The 25,508-nt window shown below is 48.9% G+C and overlaps 1 protein-coding gene and 1 long non-coding RNA gene across 6 annotated transcripts in view; one reads left to right on the forward strand and one right to left on the reverse strand.

The window, feature by feature from the left end:
• The window catches only part of LOC138452408 (myelin-associated glycoprotein-like), a 655,309-nt gene that overhangs the window by 369,911 nt on the left and 259,890 nt on the right, over window positions 1-25,508 (forward strand). For all 5 annotated transcript variants that reach the window (XM_069604971.1, XM_069604972.1, XM_069604974.1 and 2 more), the window contains one exon: window positions 22,501-22,758. In XM_069604971.1, coding sequence (XP_069461072.1) covers window positions 22,501-22,758 — 258 coding nt within the window. The remainder of the gene's footprint in view (window positions 1-22,500; window positions 22,759-25,508) is intronic.
• The window catches only part of LOC138452464 (uncharacterized), a 431,049-nt gene that overhangs the window by 258,250 nt on the left and 147,291 nt on the right, over window positions 1-25,508 (reverse strand). The window lies entirely within an intron of this gene.

A 25,508-nucleotide genomic window follows, 5' to 3' on the forward strand; every position in this document is an offset into this window, starting at 1 on the left:
TTCGTCTGCGTCGCATCTATACAGGATTTTGATTGAAGGATAACATGCACGAGCTTAGATGAAACTTGAATGTTGGCATGTGGCACACTTAGAATTGTGAACATTAGCCTGCGCCGCATCTAGATAGGATTGTGAAGGTCAACAAGTGCCAACAAGTGCCACAAAGACAAACTGTAAATGTTATCATATTAAATGTCAGGTAATCCACTAACCAACATAAACTCAAACTCTGCATACTTATCTCATTCAAAAAACTCACACAACCATCTCTCGCACAACAAGCTGCACGCACTTCACAACACTGCAACAACACATAAGCCGGAGCAACAGCACACACGGACTGACTCCGATCCAATACCCGCACCAAAGCTCAGCACCCGGTGTATACCGAATTGAAGCTGCCAACAGAACACCACTCCTCCCACTATCCCACTCCCTCTTCACCTTACTAACCCATCTCACCTTATCGTTTACAGATCCGCCAGAGCGCCTGGGGACCAATTCCGTTGGTGACGGTGCGCGGTACAAATAACTTTAACATTTAAGATTTAACATTTGCCTGCACCGTGTGCCACACAGTATTAAATGAGTAAAATCCTCCTTGGTCCTAATCTCACATGAACACCGATCAGAAAGCTGGGTGTTGCCCTCCCACTGCACGATGCTGCACAGTAGCCCCCGCTGGGTTCTCGGCTGCATGTGTGCGCGATTAGTGACTGTATGGAGGCATGGCAGGGGATTCCCAGGCACATGGATTTCCACATGTCTGGATACAGATGGATTTGCAGTGACTCCAGACCTGCGTGCCACTCGTCTGTCACTGATTACAGTTGATCTTAACGTTTGTCTTGATTAGGGTGCTAAAATAATCGAGAGACAAGAACCAATCCTAAGTGCCTACCAATTGCCTAACATTCCCCATGTCATTAAGCCTTTTTATCTTGTTAGAACCCTGATTGGCAAGTAGTTCCTCCCAGTGCCGGATTAAACCCTGTTGAGGCCCCTGGGCAGTCGAAATGTAGCCCCCCTCGCAAAATATCTTCTAATCCATATTACATTTTCTGCACCGCTTTATTTTGATCCGTTGTAAGAGGGCCCCTAAAAGGAGTGGGGCCCATAGGCTGGTACCTACTTAGCCGAATGGTTAATCCGGCACCGATTCCTCCACTATGTCCGTACAGAGTGACTACACATCATGCAGCTGTATTTTGCATCCGGGCCCTTGCCACGTTATACAAGAATTTTTCAGTGAGCCAATCAGTGTTCACCTCATTGTGAACTATTTAGTTAGCAACCTCTTTATAAACGTATTTTCAGTTACATTAAGACGAGTCCACAGACCTCTGCCCGTAGGGAGCCTGGGCAATCTTTATGGCACTTTTAAAGGATTGCTGCCCCTATTCCTACATGGGGCATGTCTACCAACAGCAGATCGGTTCACCCTACTTGGTACCCTGGTCTGTTGTGCGACCCATGGCAGATTATCAATGGCATGGGCCCTTTTGTAATCAAATACCTTGACTCACTCGACTGCATTATTCTTTGACATATATCTGAGTTTGGTGCTGGACCCGTTTCACACCATCATACCCATGGATTAATCGGCATTGACGAAAAGACCCTGTTCATGGTAAAACCCGGAAAAGCTGCTCAATGGTGTCTGAAGAGCCATTTAATTTTTTACCATGATAATGGCATCATCCTAAAACATTAGAAGTGGATTTATTGTGACTTCTAATTTCGGCAAGTCTGCTCTAATATTCTGTAATTGATTAACCAAACAATGTATGTAGAGAATAAAAAGCAGTGTATCTGCAACACAGCCCAGTCATACTCCACATGCTACAGAACATAAAGTAGTACTTCAACCATCATCACCAAAATCGACTGATGCTAGGCTGCCATGATACAAGGCTGTGATACCCCACTGTGACCGCACTAGCAAGAACAATCTCCTAAAGTTTACTCCCAGGTGCTACAATGAATGCGGAACGTAAGTCTCAGAAGGTCTAGATGCAATATTTGAGCAGCAAGTGCTGCAAGACATGTCAATTTCTCTCCAAAATAAACCGTGATCCGAAATGACATACTTTCCTCAAAAGGTGATATGGATGGAATTAAGACTTCTATGTGTGAGTTGAAGGGGTTAAACTTGACAGTGAATTTGGAGCATCATAGTGGCTCTGAGATGGAGAGAAAGGATGATCAGAGATTAAAGTCTGATTTCTTAACAGTAAATGTGGTATCCATGGCTAAAGGGTTCAATGTAATAATGTCCCCGCAAAAATGTCTCCTGACAAAAATGTCACTGTTCTTTTCAGAGACATTATTACATTGAACATGAGGGGGACATCCCCGCAACCCGTCCCCATAAATAATGTCACCATATATCATGTCGCCAATGGCTTTTCCCGGTGACATTATGTATGGGGACATTATGTGTGGGGACATTATGTGTGGGGACATTATTACCTGATACCGGCTAAAGATACCTCTATCTTTGATTCCAAAACGAAAGCAATTGACAATTCCTCTAAAGTCAAAACCTCAGATTTGGGGAACGTTTTGGAGCATAATATGCTCTCTTTACCCAAAATCTCAAAGGAGCCCAATGCCACACCCACAATTCTTACAAACATGTTTCCCTGGATTGCATTGTTAAAAATTGACACTGTGTAATTGACTTGTGTCCCAACATTAAGAAAGGGAGCAACTGAGTGGGCTGACGCACTATTAAAATCATTTTGATATTGGATTTGAAAGACTAAAAAGTGTTATTCCATAATTCAAGACAACATTCTCGACCTTTCCTGATATTCGGATCTGAGTGATTCTAGATAGGATTTTATTCACTGCAAGTTATCGCGCAGTGCGCTGGCAGAGGGCTTGCTGGATATTGCCCATAGAGCTTTTGGGCATTTTGCAAAATGTGGATTCTGTGTTTATTGCCTGTAGCATGCAATAATATATCTGATGGGTTGAATATCTTGGATTGAATTTTTACTGTGTATGATTATTATGAATGCAATGGTTACTGCAGTGCAACACAGGTAAAGATGATGGTGGTGATGAACATAGAGCTTCGATACATGCTCCACAGCTTAGCAGATCCATTCACACGGAGATGACCCAGAACAGCACCACACAGGATGAAACTCAGGCATCGACTCTGGGTGTAACTGCTGGGAGAAGGCCTGTTCAGCCGCTTGTAGATACCGTCAGGGATGATGTCGCGGATGTGCTGGTTCCTGACGCTGACTTGTGCACACTTGAAGGAGTAGGAGTCAAGTGCGGAAACTTCAGCAGGTGCATTTACGTTATCATCTGGCATATTGCAGGGCTAAGGATCAACCTTGATGATAAGGAGCGGATCAATACTTTTCAGAGTCCTAAATTCAGTTTTTTCAATTGATTCTATCTCTTGACAGATACAATATTGAGTAACAGTAATATTATCTAATGCATTAGTGTCAACATTTATACATACTAGGGAAGAATCAGTACCAGCAATTGGATACCTGCAGGTTAAAGGATTCAAGGAGGGACTTGCCTTCGTACAAGCAAGGGTGGGTGCCAAAGGCAATAGCTTCACCAGATGGTCCAAGTTCCGTTGGTGTTGCATAGGCGGATGGAGCAGGCCCCTAGAATACATCCTGGCCCATGTGCAGTTCATGAGTTCATTGCAGATTTTGAAAAGTTCGGCCATGTTGTTAGTGGCTCCAGAGATGCGGGCTTGGATATGGGCCCGCTTCTTGGAGTGTATAAAGTAGCAATATCACCTTTGGAGCAGGCGGCAGGCCAGTTGGTCAGAGGGTAAACCCAAATGCCACTTCCGTTCAGCACCTCTGCACTTGCGTTCCAGTGATGCTAGATCAGAGTCGTACCAGCTATTGTTCTTGGAGGCAGTTTTTTAGGCAGATCCTCATGACAGTGGCAAGGATGTCAAGTGCATTAGAGATGGAGAGGTGTAGGCTAGCAATGACAGAGACAGAGGGAGAATCAGAGGTGGCGGTGGGGGGATGAAGGTGGAGGCAAAAGCAGCGACTGACACTCGATTAATAAGTCGGATGACAGTGAAGTCGGCTGGCAGTGGTGGGGTGGTTTGGAAAGAGGGCCAAGGGGACCCAGGTGGGAGGAGAGGAGAGAGTGGTCAGACCAAGAGAGGGGGTGGTGACCGGATTAGAGATAGGGATTTCACGGCCCCACTGGATTTTTGCACCACTTCTGAGGCTTCAATGACTTCTATGACACCCTGCTCCATTCTCTTCAATTCCAACTTCAGTTCTTCCCTCAAGGCCACGGGGACAGGCCATACCATAGCAACAATGGGTAATGTTCCCCTCTTGAGTCTTATTTGATTAACAAAACACTTGCGGCATCCAATCTTGTCCTTGAGCACTTCTGGGCACCATGTTGCTACCTCTCCACTCATCTCTTTTTGCCACCAACATCCACCTGTACCTGCTGTACCATCAGTACTTGTTCACAGTGAAGCGGGTCCAACTGGCTAAGTCCACCTGGTTGCCCCATGGAAGCATCTCACCCCCTCTTGCAGCCATGTACACCTTTCCAATGGCTACCGCCCTTCAAATCGGAGAATCACCTCAGATTCTCCCACAATATTGAAAGAACATATCCATAGGCATAAGCCCTCATCCCTTGTTCCTTCAAAGTACACCACTTGAGTTTGCTCCTCCAGGTTTCTAGACTAATTAGGGTATAGTGTGCACTGCTGTCAATCAACATGGGACCTCATTAATCTGGATATCAAAATACAGTTTCTTTCACCTGGTCTTGCCTGATACTGCACTCACTGAAGTTACTATCTCTCTCCCTTCCACACCGTCATCACTCGCGCTGTATTCAGTAACCTCTCGCACCATTCCCACAGCTCCCTTAACATTCTTAGAGCATCTGGCTGAGTGGCCCTTTCTCCCACAGTCCTGAAAGATAATGTCCATGCAATTCACTCCTTGTCACCTGCCAAATGATTGGAGCTCCCACAGTGCTAACGCCTTCTCCATTCTGCACTCGTCCATCCCCTCTGGATGACGCAGCCCATCCACGTGGATCGCCTCTGATGTCTCAGCCTTGCCAGCCATCATCTTTGGTCCTCTTGTTCTTCTGCTTCGCGTACTTCTTGCTAAGATTATGCCGCTGCAGGAACATCGTTTCTGTGCCCATTGTATTGATAGAGCTATCCTCATCCAGCAACTTGTTGGATGCATCCATGCAAAGCTCTTTGATGAATCTCTCTGTATGTTCAATATATTTTGCAATATCTATGGCTCTGTCCAGCATTGTGTCAATTTCTCTCCATAGTTCCTACCATATTTTGTCGTTAATGGATTTCATCATTAACTGGTCAAGGATGTGTGTGTCCTGAAAATGTCCAGAATAACACATTATGGCCAGCCCCCGGAATGCTGTAACAAATTCTTCAAATTATTCACCATGCTTTTTATCCCTGTTGCTAAATGGTAGTGACCCAACATTTTATTCTCCTTCACCTCATAATAATGGTCCAGTTTGGTTGGCTATGCTCACATCAAACTAACTCATGCCACCCATTTCAACGGGATCTGGACGCCTTCTGAGTGTTTCTTGCCTTATAGGACCTAAACAAAGGAACAGCAGTGCACCCTTTCTCTCAATTGAATAATTAGGCCCATATCCGGCAACACACACTTCACAAAACCTTCATTCCATTCTGTCCATTTGATATTTAGCTCTCCTGATGAGGACAGGAACAATATGGGGGTGGGTATGTTTGCCATACACTCTAAAGAGATTTAATCCACTCACAACCTGCTACACAACCGTGACTGCACCTGTATGTATTCCTTTCACTTTTAACAGAATTCTCAATGTGAGCAATTTAGTCTTGCACATTCGCAGTGGAGTAACTTTGCTGAAACTGTTGGGGTGGACATGACATCTGAAGAAAAAGTGCCCCAGGCAAATGAATGGGGACAAAATGGTGTGCCATGAAAGTTGGGGGGGGGACAAACACCCCTGTCCACCCCTAAAATTAAGCCCATGCACATTTGCCTTGGCACCATCCCTAGTTGCCATGCAAACGAGCTCAGCATCTCTGGTAAACCCTCAATCCGTCCTGATTTGCTAGTCGGCAGACACGTCTCTGACAGGTCAATCGCGCGTCCTGTGTTGCCTCTATGGTACGCGCTGATCCTCACGCCTGGGGCAATGTCCTGCGTTGCTAGCACTGACACAGTGACAGTCCTAGCGTCACTACCAGGGGTTCACCAAGACTCGTGCATGGCCCAGATGTGTGCCCATGGATGCCCAAACACAACCCAATTTAGGCCTCTTCAGACACCTTTGCCCCATGTGCCTTACCTGCACTTTGACGCTCGACCGGCTCTTCCACCATGCGGACCGCGCTTACCTGCAAGCACCCTGGTCATTGCTGTGGGACTGTCACTCATCGCCAGTGTTGCGCAGTTGACACAACACCACAGTAAGTGTAATGAGGAAATCTTCTTTTATTTATTTGTATTGTATCTCTACAGCACCTAACGCTTCCGGTCCTCGCTGCTTCACACCAGATTTGCATTCCATTTTCTTACCCAAATGCTTCCCTCTCCCAACATTCTACATTACACTGTTGGCATTCCTGACAGAAGGTAACATTTATTTTGAGCGAGAGATGCCCTGTATAAATTACCCCTGGAAAATGTGGCTCAGGCCAAAGGCTGCTGGCGAATCTCACTATGGCCAGTCAGCCATAGTGTCCACCAGTGATATTGGGGCACTGGAGGATGCTAGGATACACACTAGCAGTAGATGGCGATCAAGGGATGTGTGTTAGAAGGTGGTTAGTATAGTTTGGCACATGCAACAAGTTATCTATGTGCACAGGGGCAGGCCACATGACTATGGGCCTACAAGCCTCTCCTTGTTTCATACCCAAAGATCACGCCCTACCACTCAGCACATCCAGCTACTAAGAACTCATGGCATCAATTAAATATATCACCTGGAATTTAAGGGGACTTAACCATATCAAGGCCTGAACAGAACGTGCATGTTCTATTAAAAAGTGACTCAATAACACTGGATGATGGAGAAGTTTCGGGAGCATCTTCTTCAAGAAAGCTTTGTCGGGGCCCATTTGGATAGATTGAGTGAGCCAAACTATCCACAGATTGTTCCTTCTGGACCTCTTCTGCAAGTCAGTGTTCTTTGCTTTAAATGAGTCAAGTTCTTTCTTCAGGATAGTGAGGTCGTTCTCAAGCTGCTGCGTCGAGTTCTCCACACTGTCGACTCTTTACTTCCGCTTCTGTCATTCTGGTGCGCAGTTGTACGATTTTAGTATTGGAGAGGTCCATCTTTGAAGTCAAGCCATTTAGTTCTTGATTAGTGGCCTTGACACTCTGCTGCAGCTGCAACATAATTTGCACTGTTTGCTCAGGGAGTATGCCCTGCCCAGTAATTGGCTCGAGGTGGGGCTGATCACTGTGTGTTGTCCTAGGTGAGCCGTCAAGCTTTCTGGCAAACAATTCCAGCTTTGCTTGCTACTTGGAGAGGTTGGTTTTGCCCATCATGGCTTGCGATCCTGGCTTGGTGCATGAGACATCAGTCAGGTTACAGCCGTGCGCTACCACTGGTGCTTCACATATTCACAGTAACCATTGGTGAGATAACTGTAGCAGCTATGAGTGCCCATTGTTGCAGAATAATGGGATTAAGCCTTCTGCCGCGTTACCACCAGGCAACTGATGAATTTTATACCGTCTCTTTCATGCAAGTCAAGTGATGGAGTATACTGACAAATTATTTCTGTGCATGTGTTGTTTTTCATTTACTCTCCATCACAAATTTAGTAATAAATGAGGCCTCACTGCCCAGTGTTCACACTTACCGCTTCCCCTGCTCCGTTGGGTTAGCTGATTCTGCTCAGGTTAGCATGCAGGAGGGAATATTGCAGTTTCCGACTGTGGGCCCTCTGCATGGGAATGAGGCATGTGGCAACTCTCCCGACTTCGAGCTCCTTCCTCTTTCACGTGCCTCAGTGCCAGTCCCACCTGCCTCTGCGACCCGCGGTGCCCTCCAATGTCTGCTGATGAACTGGGTGCAAAGGGCAGTCTGCCTCCTCTGTGTCCCCAGTGCCTCCTCTGGGTCAAAGGAGTGAACACAGGGCCTGGCACTCTGATGTCTGCGCCTCTTTGGCACCACTCCATCCAGTGCTCGGCGGAGTACTCCTCGAATCCTACAATCTTGGTCAGGCTGTAAAAATGTATGCCTCTGCCATCTGCTGTCCACCTCTTCCGTGCCCCCCAGCTGTCAGGATGGTATCGACCAGTGAGAGGGTGGCTGGCCGTTTCCTGGGCAGTGGAGGTTAGCTTAAAAAAGCCCAATATGATGAGGATGAAGCCGAAGGATTAGTAGGCTCATGTGCAGCTTCTCGTTAAGCAGCAACCGTAGCTGGCTTCTTACGATTGCCCCCCTGTCACAGGAGTCTTGAGTTCACTATACAGGAAACATTCTCCCAGTACACCTTGAGCACCCTGGGGGCTTTCCCCGGGCCTGTTTCTCGGCCAGCTCACGCAGGTTGCGTGCTGCGCCTGGCAAAGGTCACCCTGTGCAGGGCTTCCAGTTAAGGACAAGTCATTTAGCTCCTGCAGGCCCTTGAGGTCTGATACTACTGTGTCCTCCACCCCAAGTTGTGGGTCTATACCTGTTGTGGGTTCATTCGGCAAGCCCCCGTTATAGTGGTAATTCATCATTAATGATGCCCACGCTGATTATTGCTTCCTCCTACATGAAGATAGTACTAACTAAGACCTGCTTTGGTCTTCCTTTGCAAGTGGTATCTCTTCTCCTATGTGTCAGGTCACCACATAGAAATCAGCCTCTTGGAGCTGTAGATCAGGGTGCCCCAATGCTAGGGGTGTCCTCACTCTTTCTTTCTGATGGTGCAGATGAACCATGTGTTGTGCTTTTCCCTTTGTGCTTTTGGGGAACTTTCCTGGCAGAATGGTAAGGGCCTGTGCTCTTGCCCTCCTTGGATTTACTTTTATCAATGGATTTCTCGTCTGGCTTAGATGTGGTTGCCTGGGCCAGTTTCTGGACTTGAGCGCTCACATACTGGTCAGCAGTCTTTGCAAGCTCCCTTGGCTCTGTGATACTCTTGACCTCTAAAGCCAACCTCCTTTCCTCAAGGAGGAGTTCCCTATCGGTTAAGTCTTCACCAGGCCGTGGCTCCCCCAGGTCCTAACATAAACCATTGACCTTACCTTACTGAGGTGTGGGACCTGACTGAGGCCTGGGACAGGTTGGACCTCTGGGATCTATGCATGACTATACTACCTGCTCTTAGGGTAATGGTGGCAAGTGTTATCACTGTCGCTTTCCCCATCCACTTCCATCCCCGTTGCTTTGTCAAAAGCCTGAAGGCTCTTCAACAGTGCAGTCTTCTTAACCTTACTGTGGCAGGGGAATCCCCTGACCTGGCAAAGCTGCCTCAGTTCACCTATTGACAAGGTGGCTGCAGAGCTCATGTCAAGTTGCATTGTAGCAATTAAAAAATGCCTTGGCAGTGAATCTAATGTTAATTGTGTACTTTTAATTTGGCTGACTAAGATGTAGACGAATTGACTTCTGCCCTGCAGGAGCACAGGGAGGAGTAGAGGCTAAAGTGCCTACTCTGACCTCACACTTCTACAAACCAACAGTGAATCCAATCATAAAGGTAAAACAGACACAGTTAAGGGATATACCTCCTTTGCCATTTGTGGTAACGTGGGTCGAGGAAAGGCTATACTCTCACAAGAGGTGTGCATGTGATTCAGTAGCAACCCAAACAGCGAAGATTAACAGTCCAAAATAAAGGAATGTTCAATAAAAGTTCTATTGAAAATATGTATACATTCATTAAACACACCATATGAAATAATAACTAAATAGAAAACACTACACACCCACCCCTGTAGAAAGAACACAGACTATGCAGCTGCAGCAATCTCAGTAATGAGACAGGGATAAAAAGGCAATAAAAAAGCAATGTCTAAAAAGGATTTGTTCTTGAAGTGCCAAAAGGTATTATTAGTGTGCCCTAGCCAGTCTCTAGGGCCCATAATGGACCAGGGGGACAGTTATCAGGCAATAATACCATTGCACTGTCTCGGTAGGTCGACAACTGCAAACTAGGTTTCTCAGCGCTGTTCAGTGGTTCGATTTGGTTCGAATTGCTGCATTTGTGGTAGTCCAGCGGCAAACAGATGTCGTGGTGGGGTTGAAATGAAGAAGGCTGCAGTTTGAATCAATGCTCAAGTGATGCAGATCGGGTTCGTCACCAGTGCCGGTTCGACGGTCGAGGTTCGATGACTGATAGGCTGATGACCGCACGCCCAGGTGAGTCGGTTCAATGCTGTGCTTGAGGGATGTGGTTCAAAGAGAACATCAGGATCAGTTTGATCATGGACGGACTGGCACTGAAGAGGATGTTGGTTTGATGTAGGTGGAGAAATTATTCTTTGTTCGAGGCAAGGCAGCCACAAGGTTCATCTGACGCAGTGCTGCTGCAAGCTGGTTTGAATGGGTGAAACTGTGCTTCGAAAGTCGGTAAGTGCCAAAGACAGCATCAGAGGGTCCTGTTGGTTTGAAGCAGTATTGAAAAAAGCTTGAATTGTGGTTCACATGAGCTTCACGGCAAACGAGCAGGAATCCTGGCTGTCATGCTCTCAGGGGCTTGGAGTCCCACTCCAGTGTCTCGGGGGCAAGAATATTTATTTTCTCAGGCTTCCAAACAAAGGGGAGACTGGAACACATCTTCAGTGGTAATTCAGCATGGTGAGATCTTGGGTAGCAGTATGATATGATATGATTATATTTATAACACACTTAATACCCAGAGGTTTCTAAGCGCTGACCCAGGGATCAAACCTGTGGTGCTCCCTGTCGTCTTGCTTCCAAGGCGAGCACGTTCCCTGTGAGCTATCCTCCCTCAGTGTTGCAGGTCTGGCTCCAGCAGCAGGTCACCGCCAGTGTTCCCTGGAGATTTTTAGGAGACAGAGCTTGCCTCTGTCTTGGACTACCTATCTTCACCTCACAATTAGAGTAGTTTGAAAAGTCTGCTCTCCCAACAGGGTCGAACATAATCTTCTTTAAGTTTTAAACTCTAGAGATGATTCAAAGAAGGAGTGGGAGACCCCTTTTCTAAGGGCACATGTCTACAGGTGATTGGTGAAAAGCAAGTCTGCTTTAAGGGTCCAAACCCAGTCCTTAGAACTAGTGGAGTTTGCCTTCTGACATCATAACCAAATTGATATGGGCTACAGTAACTGGATGGGACAGGACAGAAAGATAGAGGCAGAGAGAAACAAGATGGTGGACCCTTCCTCCAGCTTTAAGGAGACCCCGCTGCTGACAATTACCCCACCCCCTTCGCCTCTCAATAAAATCAAAGGCCCTTTTGATATACAGAACCCTGATGTAGGCTACTCCTGTTGTGAATCGGTGTGCCCTTGGATTCCTGTACCCAGGTCAACTTCCTGGGGAGTGCCTATCTCTCTGAGGGTGGTACTTGCCCTCACAAAGGAGCAAAGAGAGGCAACACCCAGTGCTATAGTATTGCCTGGAACAGCAAAGACAGCCTGCCTGGGGGGAATACACATGACCCTTCCACAGCTGAAATGTGTTTACAAGGATGACACATGCATGATATCAAATTGATTTAATCTTGGATAATTATGAGACATGCTAGCCACCTCCCTCAAACTTGGGTATAGTTTATTGTTATAGTTTAACGTGCCACCAGTATAGCATACTCATAGTTGTGTCATTTTTTAACAGAGGCACATATCTTAAATGCAGCCCCTGCGCTGCAGAGACTTGGCTGTCCCTGCAACTGTCAAGAGGGCCCCTGAACCAGCTATGTGCCACTGGAGAGCAGGCACTGCAGAACAGGGTACTGATTGAGCAGGGCACAGGTGTACACAATGCTTTTGGCATTGAGTTGATAAAAAGGAAATTTGATCAATAGATTTCCCTTCCTTAAATCAAATTACCTGCATAATTGTATTAGTTAATAAAGATTTTTAAAGAGCCTGGGCTTCTAAACAATTTCCAAATGGCAATTCCTCTTAATCAGAAAAGATCTTCCTGCGAGAGGAGTGAGGCAGTGGTGTCTCCTATCGCCTTTGCTAATCGCATTGGTGACTGAGCCTCTGGCTGCCTCCCTTCGCAATTATATTATCATTCAGGAGTTTGGGTCTGGAGAGTAAGTATTTAAATTGGTTCTCTTTGAAGAAGATGTTCTTGTGCACCTTTCATGACCCACAGCATCCATAATAGCACAAAATATGGGGTTGTGAAGGGTGGATTTATAGTCGGAGACAGACTAGTGCTAAAATAATATTTATTTTTGGCTTAAGGCAGCAGATGCTGAAAGAAAAACTGTTAAGTCCTCCCGGTTATCTTCACCGGTATCTTGTCCTCCTGTAATACAACGGCGTTGGGCCTGGCTTGGTCCTATCTCGAGCCGCTGTCCGGATAGGCCCACCACTCTGGTTCGCTCTCCTCTCTCCTCCCCGTGTCCTGTGTAATGAGAACCACCCATTAGTCATCCTGGTCGCTCTTTTATCACAGCCGGAGGTATCAAGCCCCCACCAATCCCTGAGGGTTTGAGTTAGCCCCCTTTTTATTGGTTCCTGGGACATGGTCCCACCTCTCTTAAGGGTTGCCATCCCAGTGTGTTGCTCTTCCCGATCCCCTGGTGGTGGAGGGCGGTGGTGTTGGCCCCGTTCCCCTGCTGGTGGAGGGCGGTGGTGTTGGCCATGCGGTTGTGGCCGCGACGCGTAGGGACGCGTCCTGAGGCTGGGCCCTCCCCCCCTGCAACGTGCAGCTCCAGCAGCGTCATGAGCAACACGGGACCAGCGAGCCGGGCGCTGCTCCCCCGTGTCCCGGCGCCGTCGTGAACACTGCTCCCCACCCCCCGGACTGGGGCGAACAGGTGAGTGACGAGCGGCCCCGCCGCGGCTGCACATAGCGGCTTCCTCCGCGGCCCCGCCGGGTCCACCCGTAGCGGCTTTAGTCGCGCGGCTAGCCTCCGCGGGTTTTCCTTTCCCCTCTCTGGCCGCGGACTCGGCAGCGCCTCCCGACTCGTGTGGGCCGGCTTCACGCCGCGGCCGCCGCGGCACCATCCGAGGCGCTGCTGCTTCACACATCCCCACCCCAATCCCAGGCCGTTCGGGCCAGGGTGAACACCTAGACAGATAGTCAGCCACCAGCTGAAACCTGGCAGGTCTGTGCAATGTGACGAAATCAAATGGCTGAAGGGAGAGAAACCAGCGCAGGACCCTCTGGTTCGTGTCCTTATGTTGGGCCAGCCACTGGAGGGGTGCATGGTCGGTGTACAGAGTGAACCGGCGACCCAACAGATAGTACCGGAGCGAGTCAACAGCCCACTTGATGGCCAAACACTCCTTCTCAATGGTTGAGTAAGCCGCTTCATGGGGTAACAATTTCCGACTGATGAAGCACACCGGTTGCAGGCCCTCCCCATTCTTCTGCGATAACACAGCTCCCAGGCCCTGGTTTGAGGCGTCCGTTTGTAAAAAGAAATGTTTCTGGAAGTCCGGGCAACAGAGGACCGGGTTGGACGTGATCCTTTGTTTTAGGTGTGCTATGGCGTTCAAGGCCTTCGGGTCGTTGGTCAGGTTGGGATTCCCCTTGAGTCTCAATGCGTCCGTTAAGGGAGCGGCTATCGAGGAGAAGTCAGGGATAAATCTTCTGTAATACCCGATCAATCCCAGGAAAGCTCGTATTTGTTTCCTGTTGGTAGGAGTCGGTATATCTTGGATAGCCTGTGTTTTGGACAACTGCGGTTTCAGCACTCCCCCACCCACTATGTGGCCCAGATATTTGGTTTCGTTGGTTCCCATCGTGGTCTTCCTGGGGTTGATATGTAGGCCTGCCTTCTGTAATTCAGCCACTACTTGTTCCAGATGGTTCAGATGCGATTCCCAGGATTGGCTGTATACCACAATATCGTCCAGGTAGGCAGCGGCGTATCCAGTATGTGGTCTCAGTATGATGTCCATCAATCTCTGGAATGTGGCGGGAGCCCCGTGGAGACCAAAGGGTAGGACTTTATACTGATATAAGCCTCGTGGGGTGGAAAAGGCAGTTTTCTCCCTGTCCTGGGAGCGAAGGGGTATTTGCCAATAGCCCTTGGTTAAATCGAGAGTGCTTAAGAAACAGGCTGCTCCAAGGCCCTCCAGGAGTTCGTCCATCCGAGGCATCGGATAGGCTTCGTATCGGGACACCGCGTTCAATTGTCTGTAGTCCATACAGAAACGAACCGAGCCATCCGGCTTAGGGACAAGCACTATGGGTGATGACCAAACGCTGACCGAAGGCTCGATGATGTCCATCCTTAGCATCTCGTCCACTTCGGAATTGATGATGGTTCGCCTGGCTTCGGGTATCCGGTAGGGTCTAAGCCTCACAGGTGGTCCGGGATCTGTTTTGATGACATGCTCAAGCACATCTGTTCTTCCAGGTAATGCGGAAAAGGCGTCAGCATAAGGGGACAACCGGTTCCTGATGTCCGTCTTCATTTCGAGGGTAAGGGTGTCTCCCCAATTGACTGAATCTAGGGTATCAGGAACGGTGTTCGGGATCTCGTCCGGTTTGGCTTCCTCTATGCATACAAAGGCGCCCAGAAGAGGCTCATTCCATTTTTTTAGAAGGTTGATATGATAGACCTTTTCAGGGGTGGTACGATCAGGCTGGTGTACCCGGTAGGTTACTGGGCTTAGTACTTCCGTGACCTTGTACGGCCCTCTCCATCTAGCCAACAGTTTATTGGTGCTAGTGGGCAGGAGTACCAATACCTGGTCCCCTGGGTTAAAGGTTCTCATACGGCTCCCCTTGTTATAGTTTCTTTCTTGTGTTGTCTGTGCACGTCCAAGGTTATCTTGGGCCAGGGTACGAAGTGCGGTTAGGTGTTCCTTTAATTCCTCTGTATACTCGGTTAAAGACACTTCTTCTGTGGTTTCCCATTCCTCTTTAACCAGGTCTAGTATTGTTCGAGGTTGTCTCCCAAACAAGAGCTCGAAGGGAGAAAAACCGGTGGACGACTGGGGGGTGTCTCTTAACACCATTAACACTAGGGGAATCACCCGATCCCAGTTTTTTCCGTCTGGTCCCGTCACCCTTCTTAACATCTTCTTGATTGTTTGATTATAACGTTCTACCAGCCCATCAGTCTGGGGATGATATACTGAGGTTCTCAACTGGTTGATCTGGAACTGTCCACATACTTGTTTTAAGAGGGTCGACATAAAATTGGTCCCCTGGTCGGTGATTATCTCGGAGGGAATCCCTACTCGGGCAAAGAATGGAATTAGCTGGTCGCATAACAACCGGGCCGATGTTCCCTTTAGGGGAAAGGCCTCGGGGTATCGAGTGGCGTAGTCGACTACGACCAGTAAGTATCTATAACCACGGCTGGCTGGTTCCAGGGGCCCCACTATGTCCATGCCGATCCTCTGGAATGGGATTGAAATGAGGGGCATTTTCTGTAGTGGTGCCCTTGCGGGTAGAACCCCGCTAGTCAATTGGCAGGTGGGGCAGTTCTTGCAGTGTTGGGCAACCTCCCCATATATGCCGGGCCAGTAAAACCTCTTTAGTAGGTTTTGTTGGGTTTTAAGAGAGGCCATGTGACCTCCACAGGGATGGTTGTGGGCCAATTGTATCACTATAAGTCGATGGCTCTTTGGTAGCACCAGTTGTTCCTTCATGGCGTCGTCGTCACCCTTATACCTTCGGTATAGGAGACCTTGTCGCAGTAGAAACCCTGGGCCTCTGGCGATGTTGGGTTCCCCTTCCCGGGCGGCCCTTTCTCTGGCCACTCGTAGGGTGGGGTCAGTTAGGGTCTCCCCCCTTATGGTGTCTTCGTTGTCTTCTAGCTTCCAGTCGATAGGCCGGGTCATATAACTGGCCTGACACCATGCCATCCGGGTCCTCCTCTTTCGCCCGGGTGGGGGTTCCTGGGAGACGGGGTCGGTTCCTGTAACATCGGATTTGGACGGGGACTGCCCCTCCCTGGCATCCCTTAATGTCTGACCGAAACCGGGGAGGTCGGTCCCAATTACCACCGGGGTTGGGAGACAAGGTAGGACGGCAACCCTCAAGGGAGAGGAGGTTTCATTCAAGTCAATTACTACATCCTTCATCGGATAACATTTGGTGTCCCCATGAATGCATCGGATAGGTACGGTTACATTAGGTAAGCAGGGAGCGTTACTCACAGTTGGTGATATGGCGGTCTGCCTGCTGCCGCTGTCCAAAAGGGCACGTGATGGTCGGCCGTCGACTCGAACGTCCACCACATATGGTCCTGGGACACCGTTCTCGTCTATCGGGGTCAGATAGCCGATGTCCATGGGTTCGACTATTCTTCTCCTGGGACAAAACCGGGCTATGTGGCCCCACTCGTTGCACTCATAGCACTGCGGTTGCTTGTAACCAGAGGTCGGTGCTGGGGCCTTCTCCTCGTTTCCTGGTCTCTTGTCTTCGGGTCTCCTGTTGTTCTCATCGGGAGGTCTCCATCTTATGGGTAAGGCTCGGTTACCCCTAATCATATGGGGGTCGGATATCGGGATGGCGGTGCGGGCCGATACCCCTGTAGCTGGTAGTCGGAAGTGGCCTGCCTTCTGGTATGCCGATGCAATATCCACGGCTTCGGTCAGGGTGGGTTGATGGTGTTGCCTAACCCATTTCTGCATCTGGCCGGGCAGGGCTTCGATGAATTGTTCCAGAATGATTTTATCGATTAGGGGTTGGTTAGCGGGGTTTGGAGCCGACAACCACTTCTCTGCTAGGTCCTTTATCCTATAGTACAGCTGGCGTGGATTCTCCCCGGTCCTGAGCCTGGTTTCCCTCAGTCAGATCCGGTAGGCCTCGTCGTCCAGGCCCAAGCGGTCTAGTACGGCAGCCTTGATCTCCCCGTACGGCGTGTTGCCGTTGGGGTTTACCGCCTGATAGGCGCCCTGCATCACCCCGGACAGTAGGGGGGCGACGTACTGACCCCACCGGTCAGGAGGCCACTGTGCGTTTCTGGCTATACGTTCAAAACTCGTAAAGAAGAAGGCGGGATCCTCTCCGTCCTTATACTTTTGTAGGAGGGCCGAGGGCACCAGTGGTTGGTTTCTAGTGCTGGCCACTGCATCGGTGAGACGGGACATGGCCTCATGCTGGTTGTCCTGTGCGGTGGTCAATATAGAGCCTTGCAGCTGTATGGCTTGTTGAAAGGCTTGCCGATCCGCAGCTGCTTGTTGGGACTGCAGTTGTAGCATCTGTTGCAATTGTTGTTGGCCCTCAGACAAGGTCTTTATCAATGACTCCATCGCGCTGTCTAAAATCCCACCTTCGTCGCCAGTGTGAAGGGTGGATTTATAGTCGGAGACAGACTAGTGCTAAAATAATATTTATTTTTGGCTTAAGGCAGCAGATGCTGAAAGAAAAACTGTTAAGTCCTCCCGGTTATCTTCACCGGTATCTTGTCCTCCTGTAATACAACGGCGTTGGGCCTGGCTTGGTCCTATCTCGAGCCGCTGTCCGGATAGGCCCATCACTCTGGTTCGCTCTCCTCTCTCCTCCCCGTGTCCTGTGTAATGGGAACCACCCATTAGTCATCATGGTCGCTCTTTTATCACAGCCGGAGGTATCAAGCCCCCACCGATCCCTGAGGGTTTGAGTTAGCCCCCTTTTTATTGGTTCCTGGGACATGGTCCCACCTCTCTTAAGGGTTGCCATCCCAGTGTGTTGCTCTTCCCGATCCCCTGGTGGTGGAGGGCGGTGGTGTTGGCCCCGTTCCCCTGCTGGTGGAGGGCGGTGGTGTTGGCCATGCGGTTGTGGCCGCGACGCGTAGGGACGCGTCCTGAGGCTGGGCCCTCCCCCCCTGCAACGTGCAGCTCCAGCAGCGTCATGAGCAGCACGGGACCAGCGAGCCGGGCGCTGCTCCCCCGTGTCCCGGCGCCGTCGTGAACACTGCTCCCCACCCCCCGGACTGGGGCGAACAGGTGAGTGACGAGCGGCCCCGCCGCGGCTGCACATAGCGGCTTCCTCCGCGGCCCCGCCGGGTCCACCCGTAGCGGCTTTAGTCGCGCGGCTAGCCTCCGCGGGTTTTCCTTTCCCCTCTCTGGCCGCGGACTCGGCAGCGCCTCCCGACTCGTGTGGGCCGGCTTCACGCCGCGGCCGCCGCGGCACCATCCGAGGTGCTGCTGCTTCACAGGGGTTTTAAGTCATTTTCCAAAAATTGATGATGCTACTGTGAGAAGTTGACAGAGATGAAATGGCTAGTGCCAATCTTTTCTCTTGGAGATTAAAACCGACAGCTTGGTATATCTGGGAATCAATTTAACCAACACATTGAATGATCCATGTGAGGTAAATTGCATTACTCTATAGGAACAAATTAAGGTGGAGCAGAGACCATACTGCCTAGATGGGGAGGATAAACGCCATTAAAATTAGCATCCTACCCCGATTACTGCCCCTTTTCCAAATATTACTGATAGAGGTCTCAGACTCTTTTTTTCAGATACATTTATAAGGATTTATTACAATTTCTATGAAGTGGAAGAAACCAAGGATATTTTATGGAACATGAGTGCTTCCTTGTTAAGAAGGCAGAGTGAAATTACTGGACACTGAAAATGTCCACAGGGTCGGGATGCCACATTTTTTGGAACTCATCAGACAAACATAGTTTTTTTCGGGAAAATCAGATCCTCTCTTCAGTTACAATAGGGTAATGGCTCTGGGTACCAGTAGGTAGCCACCCAGTGGAGGCATAGGAAACATGTCAGAATGGCTTTGACTTGGGCATCACCATTCATCTCTTTCTAGGCTCCCTCGATTAAAGATACTATCTCAGTCCCAGAGGGATACCAGTTGTGATATGAGGCAGGATTAGAAAGGGCCAGTCAGTTATGGAGAAATTGGCAATTTGTTAACCTGCCGTAGCTGGAAGTGGGTCTGTCTTTGGGATGTTCATCAGAATTCCTGCTTCTCTATTTGAAAGGAATTGTATTAACTCTCAAATGGAGGGGGAAACTAGACAGGAACTTAATACCCTTTCAGGGGTGGTAGATACCCACAGGATCAAATGTTCTGAACTCTACAAATCCCTGATTATGACAAGAGTGCCAGAACAACAACGTGGGCAGATACACAAAGGCAGCATGGACATTTATCTTTGAAACCAACTCCTCCTGGATTGCCACAACAGGTTAAAAGGTTAAAAGCACTTGCCAAGGTATGGACACTCACCATGTTTATTGGCAGGAGGTCAAGCAGGTGCACCAGAGGGAGAACCTAACTCAGAGATGCATAGTGTCAACTAATCCCCTAGGAGGCCACTTCAAAAGATCATGGAGCAGACATTAGACAGCAGCTGCCACTGATGTACTGTTACAAATCCCCGATCTAGAGCTCTGCTGTGAGTTTTGCAGTTATCTGTGTTTGCAATTCACTGCTCACTTAGGCTGTCCAACATGTGCAAAGTAGAGTTCTAATTGGTGTTAATAAAAGGGCTCCTGAAATGTATTTATGTGTGCACTGTGAACCGATGTAGTGCTTACAGGTTATCTGTTTATTGAATTCCGTAGATTTTAGAAAGGAAAGAACATTGTTCATCAATTCCAGTCAATCTGACTGGATTGTACCTGCGTAAATGTACCAACCTGTATAAAGTTTATAGTGTCCTTGTTGTTGTACTGTGACAAACATATGTGCATTAAATGCTTGGGGCAAAGACTTTATTGACCCACACAATTGTTTGAGAACAATGTTTTTATTGCACATAGGGGTAGGGGTATAACTATGAAAGTGTGTGTTTTCTCTTACCCCGATTATTGTGATATTATATGAGTTCTAATTGGTTGCACTAAGATCTTTAGGTTTTGCAGTGGCAACTTATAGCACAGATGAGGTTGGTGCAGTGCATTTTTGGCAGAGCAATCCAAGCTGAAAGGTGAGCTGATCTTCTGGCCCACAGCGATGATTTGTTTAACAGGCTCACAATTGCTCATAAGTATGGGATGTGCATTTTCATGTCAATTCATCAAGCAGAAGGAACTATTGATCCATTGTCTGCTGAAAAAAGTCCAAATGCAAACTACAAGGCCATTGTGCAGCTACCTCCTCCACCTTCTCCCAGATCTCAGATCCCCTGTGGCTTCTGCCCTGAAACAATTACATGTACAATATTGCCTGGTACCCCATCACATGCAGCTGCTGGCCCTTTTAATTACTCAGAAACCCTTCTTGGCTATTAGAGGAAGGAACGGCCACTCATTGTGCTAACATGGCCATGTAGTCAATGCTCGGACCACTGGTCCACATATCCATGATGGAACAGACATTTGGTCCCACAGAAATTTGTAGAACCAGGCCTACCTTGGCCATAACCTTGTGGTACCATTTTGGTACTGCTTTACAAGAGAATAAACATCAGCAGTGATCAGCTTTTCCCATAAGCCCATTGAATCCAGGTTTTTTCAAAACATTGTAGGGCAATAGGTCTATTGGCTATATTATAGACAGGTTAGCATCAAATAGGCTCTGTCCCTCATGAGACGTGATATTTTTGGACATGCTCAAGCCCTTAGACAACACTGGCCTGACACAATGGTGTCTAACTGCTGTGAGCTTCTTACAAGGGGTAAAGATTAAGGTCCCACTCCCAAACACTAATACAGCTGTCATATTTTCAAGGGTAATTGTATAGACTAGTGGGGGCATGCTGCTTGTCTGTTGGTACGCAGAGGGATGCACTTCAGATCTTTTGACTTCTTCCGATGTCTGCATGGTGCCGCTGCATATGGAACCACACAGATCTGGTTACTGTTTATTCTGTGTGAAGTACCGCCACACTTTTGACTTTGTGGGCTAGCACACAGGGTGGGCTCACATAGACACAATATTGCTGGCAGTGGTGTTGCTGGATGGTGTTCCGGATGCTCTGTAATGATGTGATGTGCTTTATGATGTGCAACAGGGAGGCTGTACACAGGCGAGGGCAAGCTATCTGCTCCTCAGTATCGCTGCTCTCATTAATGCTTGTTCCCATCTGGAGCCTGATGGATCATCATTCTTGTCTTGATCATCATCATTATTGTCTGGCACATCGGTAGATGTGGTTGCAGAGATGTAGACCAAGGACTTTCAAACTCCTCTTGCTGTTCAGCTAATCTTGCTCTTCCCTGATGTTCACTTGATGTGATCTGCACACCTTGCCTCCTGCCCCACAAATAGTGGATGCAATTTCATGTACAATCTTCTTTGTTGGTCTTGCTGGATGTTCAACATCGTGGTGCAATACCTATTGATTCCTGGCTCATCCCACTCCTCCTCTCAGATGACACCCGATGGCACATGTCTCTTGAACTCCCTTCAAGAGACGGACAGTGACTGCTATCCCCTAACCTTGCCTGAATCTCTTCTGCCCCCTCCCAGCAAATGATCTGAGCATATCTCTTCCACAAATTGCCTTCTGGGATTCACAGCTCCTCCCACTCTTCCTCCAAGGATTCACACAATGCACGTGTCTTGTCAATTTGCTTAAAGAGATGGACATGCACTGGTGTAATGTCACCACTCTGCCTGAATATCTGGTAATGGCACTAGTGTTGTTCACCCACATCAAATCACTGAATGTGTCACAAACTGCTGTGTACGCAAAACTTTCCTGAATTCTAAATCTGGGTGCCCAGTAATTTCATTATTTCGCCTTACCAAGTACTCTAAAACGCTCTAGTTTAATAACCCATCCCCTAAATTCATGAGCCTGCTTCCCGCAACAACCTCCTGCCTCTCTGAACGCTGCCTAAGGATGAATAGGGGTTCCAGCCATGAGTCCCAACTTTTAGCAATATGGTTGTACTTACTTTTCAAAATGGTTGTCCGAAATTCAACCTGGTGAAATCACCTTAAATTCATGTGATTCAAGGTTTGAGCAGGAAGGTTCATCCAGGTCTGTTACTGAAGAATTTCTAAATTGAACGTGGAGGTTGGCTGTCTTATTTTCCTCAGTTTTGGTTTGGACTGTGTACACGTTATCCCATTCGTATCATGTCACATCAGCCTCTTGTCTCATTGCCCCCTGTTGTCGGTTTACATTTCCTTGTTTTCTTACAGTTCTCCCTTCTGACTCTCCCCATCAACCATTTTATAATTTCCAAACTTTGCCCATTGTTTGATTCTTTTTTTCTTCCCACACATTTCCAAATTTCTTTCCATTCAGCTTTGCACTGGTAGGTGTTTTAATTAAATTATGTTTAATAGTAAAAATGTAAACCTTTTAATTCATAGATACTATGCATATGTCAGAGGATTGAGTTATTTTTGCTCTGGCATGGTAAGATGCAATGTCGGATCTTTTGCAAATAAAAGTCTCCAGTATTCAACTGACAATGTTATCGAGTGACGTGCTCACACCTGACAGTCTTTGGTTTTACTTTGTAGATCCTCCAAAGATCGTTGAGGTAAATTCATCCCTGGAAACCACAGAAGGAGCACATTTGATCCTACTTTGTGTGGTGGAGAGTAACCCCATGTCACTGGTCACCTGGATGAAGGATGACACAGTCCTGAAGGAAGATCTCTCTGCGAACCTTACCTTAGAGTTTGAGAACGTCACTCACAACTATGATGGTATCTACATCTGCATAGCAGAGAATTTCTACGGAAAAGTGAATCGGTCTTTGGGCTTGGCCGTCATGTGTAAGTAGCAACCACATACTGCTCTTAAATTACAGCTGGCTTTGACTATTTGATGCCAAGTAACGCCTTTGTCCATTTTGTCCAGTGTGATTTAGCCAATTGAGATGCAGTTAAAAGTTAAGTAATGTTAACGTTCGGGAAAAAAACAACAAAAAACATGCGCATGCACAAATACACAGACACACACAAAAACAATAGTTGTAGTCTTTCTTGAAAGTTCTAATGAGGTTTTTATCATCACAGTTGATATGATTGTCATAGGGAGGTATAACACATGTGACTTTTGAATGCTGTTGTGATAAGTGCCTGCTGCATCCACACTTTTTCTTGTCATCCTCCTAAAATCCACAAGTAAGGCAACTACTATGCATGGACATCACAGCTGAAGAACGGGTTTTGGTGGAGGGCAGATCTGTCATGGCAGTAGGGATCAGAATTAATAAAAGGCAGCCTAGTAGAGGTGTGTCTTCAGTGAAACCAGTGGCTTATTTCTGGTTTGCCATTCCTTGAAACCTGTAATGCTTATATATGCTACACCACCCAAGTTTCTGTTCCGAACGTCACTCATTTACGAACACCTGTGATGGGATGATTTGATTAATAAGCTGCAAAGCAGCCACGAAAGCAAGTTTATAAATGTGTTATTTATGTGATTTCAAGAAGAGAGCTTATTCAATGCACATTACTCATGTCCCCCTCCACACATAGGCCCTCATTCCAAGGTGGGCGGTAAGGGATACCGGGCACCGGTAAGGAGACCGGTGCCAGTAATCCCTTACCGCCCTACTACAAGGTCCTTAGCGGGTCCCTCCATTAACGGTGTCTGGGCTGTTGCCAGTCATGGCCATATTACCAAGCAAGAGGTCCTCTTGGCCGCTCTCTTGCAGTATGCCTCCCTCTATGTGGATAACACTGGAGAGCGCTGTTGCAGATCTTTAATAATACGGCAGTGGGTGCGCATGCGCGAGCGACGTATGCGCTGCTAAAACCAACGGCTCCCGGCGGCCGCTGCTAATATCCTGCATATTTTCCACTTTACGTGGACTAATCGTGCCTCAACCGCCCACCAGCGGTGGCGGCCCCATCAGAGCTGCTGACGCCGCACTCCGGAGAGAAACCGGGAAGGGGGACACCAGAACCAGCCCGCGGACCGCCGACGGACGACAGGCGACCATCGCGGCGCGGGCGGAAGAGGAGGACCGCCCCTCCCCCCCGGAGGCGCTGAGTTCGCTAGCTCCCAGGCGAGATTGTCGCTCGGTACGCGACCCCGCGGCGCTCTCCGGGGGCCATTGAGCGGCTGAGGAGGGTCCCCCCCCCCCACCTCCTCCACCCTCGAGACAACAGGGGCTTACACACTACGGGAGCAACGCATCTGGAGAGGCTTTGCGGCCTGGGCTCTGCAGCACCAGCCTTACCCGCTGGACCTCTGCCCCTCCCCCTCACCAGCAAGACTGAGACCCAGGGTCGAGCGGCAGCAGGAGCCGTGAGCTGCGCTCCCCTGTTGAGGAAGACACGCTGCAACCAGAGGCACCCACGACAGGTACAAGGGAGCGGGGGGCGGACGCTTTGCTTGTTTTTCTCCCCTGCGACCCCTTTCTGCAACCAGCCTGCTGCAGAACCCACAGTACACAGGTGTGCCACAGACCAGCACCAGACCCAGAGCGCTGCTACGACCTACGTGTCCGCGGTGGACCCCAAAACTCCGCGTGAACAGTGGAACAGCCCTGCCTCTCCCTTGGGACCACCTACCTCACACCCCGAAGCGCAGCACTCCCGGTAGAACACGGGCACAGTCCCACGCACTTTGGCCGCTCGGTACGCCCGAGGTAGACAAGTGCAGCATCACGCCGCCTGGTGAGGCCGAGCGACGACATCGTGAACACCCCAAACGTGACCTTGGCCGCGATTCACTGTGCGCATCCCGCCCCGAGGGGGAACAGCTAGACCCCTACTACACAGAACCCAATCGCGACATGGGAAAGGAGAAAACCAGGAGGCAAACGCTACAGAGCAAGATGGATCTCTACACCGTGGGGGCCCCTCCCCAACGCGAGCCCCAACCTCTAGAAAAAGAAGGTAACCCTGGAGAACTCAGAGACCCTCCGGTCTCCTTATCAGACCTCATGAAAGCGATTGGGGACTCGAGGACGTCCTTGGAACTTAAAATGGGCGGCTTATCCTCGGAGGTGTCCCTTATACGCCAAGACCTCCGCAACTTGTCGACCAGAGTGGGCGAAGCAGAACAGAGGGTGTCCAGCAATGAAGATGCGATCCACCGCATGGAACAGCAGCTCACTGCGATTGCCCAAAAGGTGACCCAACTAGAAAACCGCGCCGAAGACAGTGAAGGGAGGGCGCGACGCAATAATCTCAGGATCCTCGGTATACCGGAGAAAGAGGAAGGCCCCTGCGCAGAACTCTTCCTGGAAGATTGGCTCACTCATATCTTCGCCCCGAAGAAGCTATCCAAATTCTTCTCGGTGGAAAGGGCACACAGAGTCCCCACCGGCCGGCCTATACCGGGCGCCCCACCCAGAACAATGATTGCACGCCTACTGAATTATCGCGACCGGGATGCGATCCTACAAATGGCGAGGGCCATGGGCCCGATCACATACAACGGCTACAAGGTTGGCTTCTACCCCGACTACACGAAAGAAGTCCAAAAAGCCCGCCAATCTTTTGACTCCGTTAAGAGGAAGCTCCAGTCACTATCCATCAAATATGCCCTCTTCTTCCCGGCATTGCTA

The sequence above is a fragment of the Ambystoma mexicanum genome, chromosome 1p (assembly GCF_040938575.1).
Source record: "Ambystoma mexicanum isolate Mex_15411 chromosome 1p, UKY_AmexF1_1, whole genome shotgun sequence".
NCBI lineage: Eukaryota > Metazoa > Chordata > Amphibia > Caudata > Ambystomatidae > Ambystoma > Ambystoma mexicanum.